The sequence below is a fragment of the Rhinolophus sinicus genome, chromosome 1, assembly GCF_057876585.1.
Source record: "Rhinolophus sinicus isolate RSI-liver-muscle chromosome 1, RSI-T2T, whole genome shotgun sequence".
Lineage (NCBI taxonomy): Eukaryota > Metazoa > Chordata > Mammalia > Chiroptera > Rhinolophidae > Rhinolophus > Rhinolophus sinicus.
In genome coordinates, this window is record NC_142501.1 from 2,648,390 (window position 1) to 2,661,853 (window position 13,464).

Consider the following 13,464-nt stretch of genomic DNA (forward strand, 5'->3'; position numbering starts at 1 on the left):
TTCTGGTGTTGATCCGAGGTCTGGGAAACCTTTGGAGGCCATGTGGCCGCCCTGTTCCTGTGCACGGCCCAGATGTCAGGTCCGTCTGCTCTTGCCTGGGTCATCTTCCCCAGCTCAGCCCTCCCTCTGTTTTCCCATCAGCGGGATCCTTCCATTCTCCTGACGTGGGGCTGGCAGGTGCTGGTTTCAGAGAGGTCCACCGGCAGGACCCACAGCTGGGCTCCCGGGTGTGGGGGCGAGGTCGGGGCCACTCCAGGCAGGCGAGCATCTGGCATGACAGCTGGCTGTCCCCTGTCACCTGGACCTCGGGAATCTCAGCTCTTGGTTAGGTAGCCGAGGGGTGACCCCTGCCGCAGGCAGCCACCCTACTGACTGGGTGATGATGAGGTCCAGCTGGGAGGTGTGGACACGTGCACCCCAGTGATCTTGGGGCTCTGTGACAGTCGCCTGTGTGTCTGGACGGGGTGTGGATAGTCCTGACCTGAGCCCTGCTGAGCCGGGGTGGCGTAGAACCACTATCGGAGGCAGAGTTGGGGCTTTTTAGGTTTGGAGGGTTGGATTTCACTGGTGCCACCCTGACCTGCGTCTGATCTCTGAGCTGTTCGTGCCCATCATGAAGATTCAGACAATTCAAAAAGTGCCGGAAAGGGAGGGTGCGCTCTAGTCCCGCCATCAGAGATGGCGGCTGGGGATGTCATGAGAGCGTTCTTCTCACATGTGGAGGTGGGAATAATTTTTAATTGCTTTTTTGTTATTTTTCATGATTTTTGTTTAAAAAGCTTAGAAATGAAAAACTAGAGAGAGACTAACAAACTCATATATCAAATATGGAATGACGACTCTGGTCACTTCTGGGGCTCTCCGTTCCCAGTTGCCCCCCTGCTCACAGCAACCACTCATTGTAAGTTGGGGGGGTTCTAACCCGTGCTGCACTGTTTCTCTGCGCTGGTACACGCGGGGTCCGCTACGCTTTGCCCATTGACCTTGAATGCAGTTTCTGGTTCATTCTCGCTGAAGTGCCCCCTGGTGGTGGGCGGGTGACATTGGGGGCGTCCATGCTGCTAGTGCAGGCGCTCTTGGGAGCCTTGATTTTGGGTGTTGGCACATTGCCCCCAGTACCGCTTGGTGTGTCTCCCTTTTCGCTGGCCTGGGGTTGGGGGCCTGTGCATGTCCCCAGGGCGGGAGGTTCTGCCTGGAGCGCATGTGGCAAGTTGGTTGGGTTGTGTTCATGGTGTCTCTTCCCCTGGGCTTCTCACTTTCAGTGTCTTTAAAAGCTCCTCAAATTTGGAAATGCATAAAGCAGGAAGAGCAGAGCCCAGCTGTCCTATGACCCAGCTTCAGCAGTCACGCACTGTCTGGTCTCCCTCGCCTGTCCTGCCTGTGGTCGCTGTGAGGCTGACCCCGGTCACGTCATTTCATCGTGCACGCGTCCGTGTCCAGGATAACTAGGGTCCTTCAGCAGCCGTAGTTCTGCTGTGTCGTATTGAACTCCAGTTTATGAATTTCAGTGTTTTCCCAGTACAGTGTGTGTTCTGGGTCCGGTCTGAGGACCCTGTCCCTCCCCCGAGCCCTCCAGCTCTGCCTCCTGTGTCCTCAGGAGTCGAGTCCTGCAGCCGATGGCTGGGTGCATCCAGACGGGCGTGCTTTGCACTCCCATCGACTTCCTGCACTTGCGGCCCTGTCCCTGCACTTGTGGCCGCCTCTCGACGGCCTCCCTGAGCCAGATGTGTGTCGGGCCCGCCCACCTTGTTCTTCCGTCGCCCGGGCTGCGCTCAGCCATTGCCCCTGTGCCTTTGGTTGAGTCCCCCTGAAGTCTGCGTTCCCTCGGGCAGTCGGACTCCACACGACTGACGTTACTTGAGCAGGAACATGGACGTGGCCCACCTTGCTGCTCACTAGGGTTTCTGTAGTGTCTTCGAGAGAGTTCATGGTTTGCTCCGTAATAATTGGGTGTGATAGTGTTTTCAAAACTAGGCTTTTTGCTATTTGTATAGGTCCAGGTTTTTGATACATTGTGGATTCTCTTAGATTATATTTGTGCACACCATCTGTGAAAGAGACAGTTTGGCTGAGCTGTTCCAGCCTTCAGTTTTTCTTGTTTTTATCCAAACAGCTCAGCCCAGGACTGCCAGCCTAGGGCTGAGCTGACAGGGACCCTGGCGCTTTATAAGGGATCGCCTTTTATTTTCTTAAATGTTTTTATTTATTTTATGGCTAGTGTTGTCACATCTTGTTTAAATAACCCTTCATTTCCTTGAGAGCCTCTCCATTTTCTAGAAGCTTTCGAATGGCCCTCCCTGCCCTGGCCCTCCTGCCCTACTCTGGCCTTAACACTGACCTGTTTCTTCCAAACACCCTGATTTACTGCTGTCACCTCCCTGGAGCGTGTCAGCCCCTCCGGAGGGGGGGGGTCTTTGTTCCCAGTGCATCTGTCCCTTCGGTGTCCCTCACATTCAGGCCTTCAGTCACTTGAGGACGATCTTCGTCTTCACCGCCTCACTCCCTAGAAACCCACTTCCAGCCCCTGGCCGGTTTCCCTGCTAGGAGGCACCCTCTATCGCCCATATTGGCCCAGGCAGTGGGGTTCCTCCTGACGCATGGTTCCTTCATGTGTGTCCTGGAGTCACCCAGTCAGGTTTCCTCATGAATTTGGAAATTCCATGGACTCCACGGACCAGGTGAGGTTGTCTGTGTGTGTGATGCTGTCTTTCTCTTGCTGACATTGTTCGTTGAGTGTCACCACCTGTTCAGACCTTCGCTGCCTCTCGGTGCTGTTTTACAAGCACTACAAGCGCGTGGCGGGTCCTTCAGCATCAGCTTTCCTCACTGTGGGAATGTCCCCTCCAGCTCTCACAGAGCATCTCGGTCCTGGTTTTGAGGGCAGTTCCCGGTGGCCCTGCTGGCAGGACCCTCACCCCTCCTTGTGCGTTGCACGTCATGGTTGACCTGCTTTTCCACATTTTTTGAGGTGGTCCCGTTCTGCTCTCTTATCTGTTGATGTGGGGTTCTGTTTCTAGAACTTCAACTCAAGACCACCCTTGCCTTCCTGGGACGAACCCCCTTGGTCAGGGTGGGCAGAGTTTTTTTGTACTTGAGTGGATTTGGTCAGTGCCTTTTATTTTAGCGTGCATCTGTGTTCACAAGCGAGTGTGCACGAGACCTCACCCAGCACGAGACCTCACCCAGCGGCTGGACACACCGCCTTTCTTCCGAGTCGGAGGTGCCAGCCTGGTGGTGCCAGCTCGCAACCACCAGTCTTCCAGTGGCAAACCTGCTCTGAAAAATCACCTTTCTCTTTTCCTTTTCTTTGGGGGTGGGAGGAGAAATGTAGACTACATGTTGTTGCAGTTTCTAAAATTATTCTATGCATGTATTCAGGTTTTCCTGATTTCTTCACAAGCTGGTTTTGGTAACTTACATTTTCTTCAGATTTTTTTTTTTCTTTTTTTTTAATTAGGGAAGGGGAACAGGACTTTATTGGGGGAACAGTGTGTACTTCCAGGACTTTTTTCCAAGTCAAGTTGTTGTCCTTTCAATCTTAGTTGTGGAGGGTGCAGCTCAGCTCCAGGTCCAGTTGCCATGGCTAGTTGCGGGGGGCACTGCCCACCATCCCTTGCAGGAGTCAAACCGGCAACCTTGTGGTTGAGAGCCCCGCGCTCCAACTGGCTGAGCCATCCGGGAGGCAGCTCAGCTCAAGGTGCCTTGTTCAGTCTTAGTTGCAGGGGGCGCAGCCCACTGTCCCTTGCGGGACTCGAGGAATTGAACTGGCAACCTTGTGGTTGAGAGCCCACTGGCCCATGTGGGAATCGAACCGGCAGCCTTTGGACTTAGGGGCACGGAGCTCTAACTGCCTGAGCCAGCAGGCTGGCCCCATTTTCTACAGATTTGTGTTACATCTCAGTTTTCACGATACTCATTTTTAATTGGATTTCTGTTCTCTTTTCCCTTTTCCATGGGTGACATTGTTTTTGTCTTTTTTAAAAATTCATGGTTACTTTTAATTCCTCTCTTTTTTTGATTAGTGCTTATCAAAGTTTGTGTACTAGTCTTCAAAGAACAGAGTTTTGGTTTTGTTGAGATTTTCTCGTGTGTTGCTTGTTGCCTCATTATGTTTTTAGTTTTTTGTCTCCCCCCCAGCTTTACTGAGATGTAATTGACTCTGAGTTGAAGGGGTCCAGTGTGATGATTTCATACACGTGTATATTGTGAAGTGTTGAGCACAACGTGAGTTCACACACCTTCACCTTACGTGGTTGTCGTGGTTGGGAGGTGGTGAGAACATTAAAAGCTCTCAGCAGCTGTGAGTGCGCCGTCCGTCACTGTTAACTAGCCACCATGCTGGGACCGGGCCTGTGGGTCCCCCTTTGTCGCCTTTTACTTTGTGTGTTTTTCTGACTTCCTCAGTTGGATGTTTAGCATGTTGCGTCCGCCCTCCTCCTTTCTAAGAGGTGTTTCGGATGTAACCCTTCAAAGTAATTTTGAGAAGCAGTGCTGCGCCTTCCACATTTTTGAGTTGAAATCCAGTATTTTGCACCCTGTGGTCATACGGCAGAAAGGCGTAGTTTCTGGAATATTGAAAGTGCACGTGTTGAAAGGCTCATTGCTTCTGGCATTTTGCCCTGGTCTCCACTCAGGGCCGACAGTTGCCCAGCTGCTGTCTCTATGTTATTTCACGTCACTCTCACTGGACTTTGAGTGCTAACAATTTCTTCCTACTCAGGTTGTTGTTACAATTGTTCGCACACACACTTGAGCAAAACAGATGGACAAGTTGAAGATTCTTAAATGTAACCAACAGTTTCCGTGTCGGATGTACTTCCTGCTGTGATGGCACAGGTCTTCCTCAGTCCGTTCCGGTTTCTGTTACTATAGACACGAGTACTGGAAGCCTTGGCCACATGTATAAGTGGGTTGGAGCCTCGGACTCAACTGTTAAAACTCCCTTCCAAGTTGTGTACTGAAGTCCGAGCTGTTTCATGAACTGACCCTCCCTGGGTCCTCCTTCGGTGTCTCCAGAAGCTGCGAGTGGCAGTTGCAGCCTGCAGCCACCCAGTGCCTCCCGTGCCCCTCCCAGGGCTTTCCCAGCAGCACTTACGGGCATCTCTCAGTGATGCCGGTTTCTCTTCCGTTTGAAGGGAGACACCTGGCTTATCAGGTAGACACAAAGGCTTGAGACGATCAAGCTTCCGATCCTTTCAATGTCCTCCTGCCAAAACCGTAGTCAGAACTGGTTGCGAGTAGAATGCAAAGACAGAAGGTTGCATGGAATAAGTTCCTACCTAGCTCAATGAGTTATATAGGGCAGCCATGCTCGTAAGCACCGTCTACCTGGGAAGACAGGACCTGGCCAGGCCCCGAGCCCATCGGTGACCCTTTCCTGCCCTTAGGGCCACTGCTGTCCCCTCCTGTGTGGGACTTGGCCTGCCCACCCTTTTCTGAACACAGGTTCACTGGGCCTTCAGAATTCATGATTCCTTGAAGTCTCCCTTGGTCTCTTTCCCTTTGGAGTTTGTCGAGGGAGCCGGATCACCCCCAGTCCTGTCGTGGGCCGCCCCATCCTATGTTGGGTCCCCCCGCGTCCTGCCTCGGGTTCCCCCATCCTGTCTCGGGTCCCCATCTGTCCCTTGGCTGGACATTTCCTTGGTGGTTTGGTGCGTTCCTCTGCTCTCCACGTGTTATGAAAGGTGGTTGGCTTGGCGGGGTGAGCGCAGCGGGATGTGCGGGTGTGTGTCCGTATCGGCACGGCTGCACGTCCTTCTGGGAGACACGGGTGTGGTGCCCATGCTGCCTGGGTGCTTGGCTCCCATCTGCTGCTGGGACTCCCTGCCGCTCGGGAGGTAGAATCCTGCTCAGAATGTGGCTTTTCAGTAAATACCTGAGGACGGCTTTAGGTACATTCTCATCACAGCCTGTTGTTCACACCTGTGGGCTCTTGTTGGCTCACACATGCTGATGGGGCGCGATGGCGGCTGGCTTCATGAGGTTCAGAACCTTTATTTACAGGCATGTTGCCAAATAGCATTTCTTTGTACCTTGAAATTGTTAAAAAAAAAAAATCCTTTTTTTGATGTTGCTTCCTTTGCCGTTGAAATAACAGCATGTGTGTGTGTGTCTGTGTCTGTCTGTCTGTCTGTGTAGGCCCATGGAGCACTAAGGTTGTGCATGGACTGTCCCTACGTGATGCCTCAGTCAAATATGGCAAAAATGGGCCCAGCAAACATGGCGCCTGTGAGCTGCCCAGGACTGGCCTCGTGCGTAGGGCTGTGTGCAGGCCTGGTGCCCAGCACGCCTTCAGCTGCAGCCCTCGGGGATGTTGGAGTCAGGCTGGGTACTGCTGGCGGGCGTCCTGTCCCCGCCACCTGCTGAGGCCGTGTGACCAGGTGTACTGGAGCTACGGACCTGTGACCCCTCCCTCAAGGGCAGGCTGTGGTTACCCTTGAGATTGTGGTTCATACCCGCCTGTGGAAGCTCTAAGTGCCTCCGTCTGGGGGCTGGATCTAACAGGTTCACTTTTCCAGAGCCCTGGCCTGTGTCCGGCATGGAGCTGCCCCCCTGGGTGGGTTCCTCAGGCCGGGTCCATCTGAAGGACTTGGGCTGGGTCCCCATGGCGAGCGGGTCTCGGTGACCACAGGAGTTGGGCAGCTATGTGCGGCGCACGTCCTCCAGAGCCAAGCACGGAGGCTGACCCAGCAGCGTGGTAGGGAGCCGTCTTGGAGACGAGCTGGAGCTGCTGTTTTCAGGGAAGGACCATGTGTGGACATGGCGGCACTGGGGTGTTCTGATGGTTTTGTTCACTGGTGGTTGTATACAAATCAAAAGTTTTGTATTCTTGAAGAAGTTTGGTCTTGAAATTCCTTGATTTCTGTCTGAAATTTTGGTTTTGCTCCATGAGGAATGCCTTCTTGTTGCATCTTTGTATTTTTGTTCTGTTTTTGGTTGAGCTTACATTATCTTTCAGCATCCTGGTGAGGCAGATTGATGCACTGACCTGTCTTAGCGGAAGGGCAAGGGTCATGGGTACTTTCTGGAAGCCTCAGGCCTGTGGTGGTAGGTGAGGCGCCTGGGCCTGTGGTAAATAACCCTCGCCCCCATGTGAGTGTCTTTACAAAGCCTTTGCGTTTCATGGTTCACAAAGGGTGAGGTCTTGAGAGACTTGAGACCCCACTGTCATTTCAGTGAGTAGTAGCCCCTGTCTGTGTCCAGCCCTGGCCCGTCAGCTGCTACTGTCCCTTTGACATGACTGAGTGGGACTACTGCCCTGCACCCGCCCAGCCTTTGTGGGAGCAGACTGTCCCTGAGGGATCATTCATGCGTACACTGCAGCCAGTGGGGCTTCTGCTAGACGCTGGTGACAGCCCGTGTGCGTGGGGACCGTATCACGTGAGAGGAATTAACATGCTGTTCTTTTTTGGGTGTTTGATAGATACCGGGTGAATGAAAAGTGGGTGAAACCTGTGCTAGCTTGGGATGGTAGAGTCGGTCCTGCAGAGCCTGGATGGCAGGAGGTGGCATGCACGGACCACGGCTCACTGAGTGACACTTCAGTTTGCACGATGAAACGTGCTGATGCACTGCTCAAAAGCTAAACTCTGAGTTTTCTGTGTTTTAGATTGAATAGGATTGCGAACCAGGTGGCCGTGCCGCGGAAGAAGCAGTTCGTTGAGAGAGCCCACAGCTACTGGCTGCTCAAAAGGCTGTCCAGAAATGGTGCTCCCCTGCTGAGGCGACTGCAGTCCAGCCTGCAGTCCCAGAGAAGCTCGCAGCAGGTACGTGCCCTCTGCACACCTCCCACTGCCTCACCTGACACACCGAGCAGGCGCAGCGGCTCCTGGGGGCCAGCGCCGGCTTCTGGCTGGACGTGGTGTAGCCCCTCGTCTGCAGCCCCGGTGTGGCCCAGCCCCATAAGCAATAGAGGACCTGTGTGTGTCCTGGGCTACTAGGCTGTGGGTTCTGCATGTACTCATCCATCCATGTTGCCTGGTGTCCCTGCACATGTGGAGGTGCAGCCTTGACCTTGCTGAGCACATGGGGTGGAGTTCCAGGGTCGGGGCAGCAACAGGTGGTGAGGCAGGGCCCGTGGGCGGGGTCTGTGCTGGGCCCGTGGGCGGGGGCTGATCTGGACTCCTGGGCGGGGTCTGTGCTGGGCCCGTGGGCGGGGTCTGTGCTGGGCCCGTGGGCGGGGTCTGAGCTGGGCCTGTGGGCGGGGTCTGAGCTGGGCCCGTGGGCGGGGTCTTGCTGGGCCCGTGGGCGGGGTCTGAGCTGGACCCCTGGGCGGGGTCTGTGCTGGGCCCGTGGGCGGGGTCTGAGCTGGACCCCTGGGCGGGGTCTGTGCTGGGTGCTCCTGTATTGAGAGGTAGCACAGGAGTGATTCATTTTAAGGGCCTTGCTCTGAAGGCTGGTTTTTCCATTGACTGCAGTGCGGAGGAAATGAGGTGAGAGCAGATGTGAGTGAGAGGGACAAGAACTGGCCTTTTAAAGAACCGAACCAAACAGGCGCTTATGTGTTAGTACTGAATTTGGCTTCACAAAACCCTCTGGTGTTATTGTAAAGTAGTTCTGAAACAATGGGGTTAGGGAGTAAGAAATTAGCTCTAAGAAGTTGCAATCAGAAATGGTTCATCGGCACATCGCCCCGAATTCCTGGCTGGCATTGCAGGAAAGACCTGGCCACATTCCGGTCCAAGAGGCTGGGAGGTGCCCTTGCTCTGCTCTCCTCGGCACGCAATGGGAACGAGTTCGTGTTGGATCGCAGTGCGGCTGCCACAGTACCATTGTGGAAAGCGTGCTGCTCTGTTCCTTTTGATGCTGTTGCCAGCTGGCTGAGCCAAGTCCGAGGGGACACTGTCAGACCCAGCAGGACGTGGTGGCCCCCGAGTGGGGTGGGGTGGGTTCCTGACTTGTGGGGTTGTCGTGCGGGAGACCCTGCTTGCTGCGCCATTTGTCGTGCGCGGAGGCCTTCTCGTCGCGCCATCTTTCAGGCGGGGCGGCCTGCGGGGTCTCTGCTCCCGCTCCCCACACAAGAACGCAGGATATGGTGAGGCCCAAAAGGAACACCCACGGAGCTATAGGTAGGGGAGTCATACCACCACGGTCTCACTGGAGGCTGGGCCCACCGGACGCCGACCTGCCGTCCGCCTTTCCGCCAACCGACCGACCGACGACTCTTCTCCACTCTCTCCTCTGTTCCTCTCTCTCGGCTCTCCTCTTCCGCTCTCCTCGGCTCTCCTCGGCTCTCCTCTCCTCTGCTCTGCTCTGCTCTGCTCGGCTCGGCTCGGCTCGGCTCCTCCGCAATCCTCGGCAGCCGCAGCAGTTATACCAGCGGCCAATCGGCTAACCGGCCACAGCCGACGGCCAATCAGCACCCGAGCCAGCACCCTTCCACGTGAGGCCGAGAGCCTGTAAACTACTTTCTGGGGCTCTGTCCCCACAGGGGTTCTCTGGTGTGCAGGGTCTCGGGCCCTCGCAGCCCAGCGCTTACTCTGCTGTGCTGGGGGTTGGGCACGACTCCTGCTGGATGACTCTGCTGTGAAGTTGGGGCCTGTTCCTGGCATCACCTCCCTCCACGGCCCCAGCACAGAGTAGATAGAGGCCTAGAGGAGTGTTTTTCGTCGTGGAGCGAATCGACACCTTTGTCATCCCATTGTGTCTTGAGATGTCGCTTTCGTGTCTCTGCTGTCCCTTCTTAGTCACACTGAGAGTCCTGGGCTGAGTATGTCCCTCTTCACCTCATTGCTCCTGGCGTGGATGTTGACGTCATTCTTAGGGACCCCTCGTTTTAACTTTTCCTGAATCGGTGGTGACAGTCAAAGTATTGACACGTTTAAATGTGCAGTTTTTTTAAGTTTGATTTTAATGTCTTTTTTAAATATTTTCTGAAAACCAGAGAAACTGAAGATTCTGGGCCTCTGTGAGATGGGCTGTGCCCCTACCCTTCTCCATGTCAAGGCCCGAGGGCTGTGCTTATCGGGCCCGCTGCCCATGGGACGGTGTGATGGTTGGGCTGTCCCTCCCCTCAGTGTCCTGGTGCCCGCAGTGCCATCTGAGTCGCATATCATGAAACGTGCAAGGACATGCGGCCTCAGGCAGTGGAGGCAGGGAGCGTGTGGCGGGGTCAGCCCCTGTGCAGCCTGGCAGGGCCTGCCTGGTGTTAGGACGGCGAGTGCTGGGGTGGTGGGGTGGGGACAGCGGGACGCGTGTCCAGCACGCGGGAGGTGGCTCCCTTAATCTGAGGTGTCGGTGCTCTGGACGCCCGCGTAGGTGAGACCGGGCTGTGCAAGCGTCCTGAAGTGCTGCAGACCTGCCTAGTGGTCAGCTGCCCGCTTCATCTGGCGTTGGGACCGTGGACTGCTTTGGGCGCATTTCTTATTTCTTGTCGGGCCTGCTGCTGACCCCAGGGACTGTGCGCATGGGTGTCTTACACTCACTGGGTTGGGTCTGGATGTCTGGAGTTCATCCTCAGCTTTCACATCGAACCTGGGATCTTTGTTAGTGACACCTGCTTAGCTGCTGTGCTGCATGTCCGTCCCTCCTTCCCTTGGGGATGGAGCTTGTGTCCCTGCCAGGGCTGTGCCAGGACTTGAAGCCACGGGACTACCGGCTACAGCTGGCGTGTTGTCGGGATGTGCTGCCCGAACGGTGGGGCAGGAGGTTGGGACCGAGCCTGTAAGGCCTCCAATGTGAGAGGGGGGCCTGGGCCTTTGCGGTTGGGTGGGGTACAGTGAAACGGGGGTTGTGGGGGGATTGGGACACTGAGGTGTTACACCCCGAGAGAGAAGTGGGAGGACGCAGACCCGGCCTGCTTACGTGCCCAAACGCTGTGGGTTAAGCCCATGGTCAGTGGCGCTTGCCGCCCGCTGCATACATGGACCTCCTAGGAGAAGTGGGCGGGCAAGACGCACCCAGCTTGGGCTTGTGTGGCTGGGGGTGAGGCGGCGGGAGGAGGCAGGCTGGGGGTGGGGCACACGGGCACATTGGTGTGAGGCAGTTATTTGAGAGCTCACCTCCCATCACACCAGACCCTTTGTGAGAACAGGAAGACGAGAAACACAGGTGTCGGCTATGAGGGTTGGGAGGAGCGGCGGATCTGAGCGTGTGCAGCTTGAACCAGCGGGTATTGGTGACCCTGAAGTGCCCCAGGCCTGCCTGGCTCCCGTGGGGACGTGCCGACATGGGTGCAGGACGCTCACTCAGGGGCCTGGCGTGGGTCCCAGCCACAGGCGCAGGGCGGCCCTGGGTGGGCAGGATGGAAGGTGGAGGGGCTGTCCCCACGCCATGCTTGCCCACTTTATCCTGTAAGGGTTGTGTAGGGAGGGCCAGGAGTGCAGTTTCCAGGCTCTTGGCCTCGCGTGGAAAGGTTCTGGCTTGGGTGTTAGATGGCCGTCAGCTGGAACCAGTTGGCCATTAGCCGCTATGGTTTTGTATATAACCGCCATGGCTACGTTAGGAAGCACGGATTGCTGGTGGTGTGGAATGTGTGGATCCTGCTTCCTGTGTCTCGCCCGGCCGCCAGCGAGAGTATAGTAGTATGAACCCCCTATCCATGGCTCTGCTGCTGTTCCTCTTTGGCCTCGACGTCTCCTGTGGTCACCTGCCAAGAGCCGGAGCAGAAAACCCTGCATTACAGGTTGGCTTTTTGGGGGTAGGGGGACAGTTCCAGAACAGTCATGTTCCACACAGAATGTTTAAAGCTTGGTGTGATTTTAATGTCTTTTGAAACTTAAGAAATTCTTGATGTTACAGTTTAATTTGCCTCATTTGTCCACGTTTCTGGGCGCTTGCCCTGAACCAGGCTGTCATGTGGGGACTCAGCTCCTGCTTCCCGCACAGAAACGCAGGACACGGCGAGGCCAAAAAGGAACAGCCACGGAGCCGTGGATAGGGGAGCCATACCACTATGGTCTTGATGGCGGCTGGTCGAGACACAAACGCAAACATCCGCCAGCACCCCAACGAGGGGTCTTCCTGCACCCTAGTCTTGCTGGTGGCTGGGCGAGACACAGGAAGTAGGATCCACACGATCTGCAATTCATGATCCGCCTGCTCACCGCACTTGTTAGCTGCAATCTGCACCTGCTAATGTAGCCACGGCAGTTATATTGGTGGCCAGCGGCTCACTGGTTACAGCTGACGGCCAACTAGCCACAGCTGATGGCCATTTACTACCTGAGCCAGCACCTTCCCATGTGAGGCCGAGAGCCTGGAAACTGCACTCCTGGCTCTGTCCCCACACAGGCCCTGAAAGGGGCTAGGCGCAGCCTTTCCCTCCCCACGCCTGGTCTTTTGTTGGGACAGACAGACAGATGGGACCAGCTGGCCCGAGGGCACGTGAGGCACCTCCTGGGGCCTCTGCTACCATGCTTCCCCGAAAACCAGCTCTGATGCGTCTTTGGATCAAAAATTAATATAAGAGCCAGTCTTATTGTCTTATACGACCTGGTCTTGTATAATATCGTATAAGGCCCGGTCTTAATTTTTGCTCCAAAAGACGCTTTAGAGCTGATTGTCCAGCTGGGTCTTATTTTCGGGGAAACACGGTACAGGATGGTGCCCCATTCTCGGTGCTCTGATCAGAGCCCCCCGAGGCCTTGTGTCATGCAGGGGGAGCCTGCGGGGTCTCTGCTCCCACTCCCCACACAAGAACGCAGGATATGGTGAGGCCAAAAAGGAACACCCACGGAGCCATAGGTAGGGGAGTCATACCACTATATTCTCTCTGGCGGCACTATACTCTCACTGGAGGCTGGATCCACACTGTCCGCAACCAGCCATTCTAACTGCAATCCGCGCTGGCCAGCCCAGCCGCCATCTTCTTGCTAGCCCCCATTCTTTCTCTCTCCTCTCTCCTCCGTAGCCGCAGCAGTTATATTGGCGGCTAATTGGCTAACTGGCTACAGCTGACGGCCATCTACTACCCGAGCCAGCACCTTTCCCCGTGAGGCCGAGAGCCTGGAAACTACTTTCTGGGGCTCTGTCCCCACACCTTGTCTAGCTGCGAGCACAGGGTCCCTGGCTGGCTGGGAAGTGCAGGCCCCTTCCTGGGGGGGCCTTTCCCCTCCGTCCTGCTGCTGTTGGCATTGGCCCCTCCTGCACCCACTCCAGGGGCGGGGACCCCATTGCCCCTTGGGATCTCTCGCCAGGTAGTGTCCTGGGACTTGGGTAGATGTGCCGTTCCCTCCCCCACCCCTGGAGCTGGCCTTCCCTGTCCCCTAGCACAGGGGTCTTGGTCCTCACCGTGGGGGGCTCTCGTCGTCTCCCCGACCCCAGCACCCCGTCCTTTCTTTCCAGGTGGGCATACGCTTCGCGTTCGTTGAGTGGAAGTTGGGTCGATTTCAAACGTGGTTTTCTAGAATTCTCTTGAGATAGATTGTGGTACTAGAAATAAGTTCGGCTGTATCCCACTTCATGGCGTCTTCAGGATTAGTTTTCACGCAGGAAATAAAGAAGGAAATAAAGACTGCTCAAGGG

The 13,464-nt window shown here is 55.7% G+C and overlaps 1 protein-coding gene across 4 annotated transcripts in view; it reads left to right on the plus strand.

Annotated features, from left to right (window-relative positions):
- The window catches only part of BRD1 (bromodomain containing 1), a 48,311-nt gene that overhangs the window by 9,353 nt on the left and 25,494 nt on the right, over positions 1-13,464 (plus strand). For all 4 annotated transcript variants that reach the window (XR_012494203.2, XM_074326603.2, XM_074326604.2 and 1 more), the window contains exon 3: positions 7,610-7,766. Coding sequence is in view for 3 of the 4 variants with exons in the window: in XM_074326603.2 (XP_074182704.1) it covers positions 7,610-7,766 (157 nt within the window). In the remaining variant the exon portion in view is untranslated. The remainder of the gene's footprint in view (positions 1-7,609; positions 7,767-13,464) is intronic.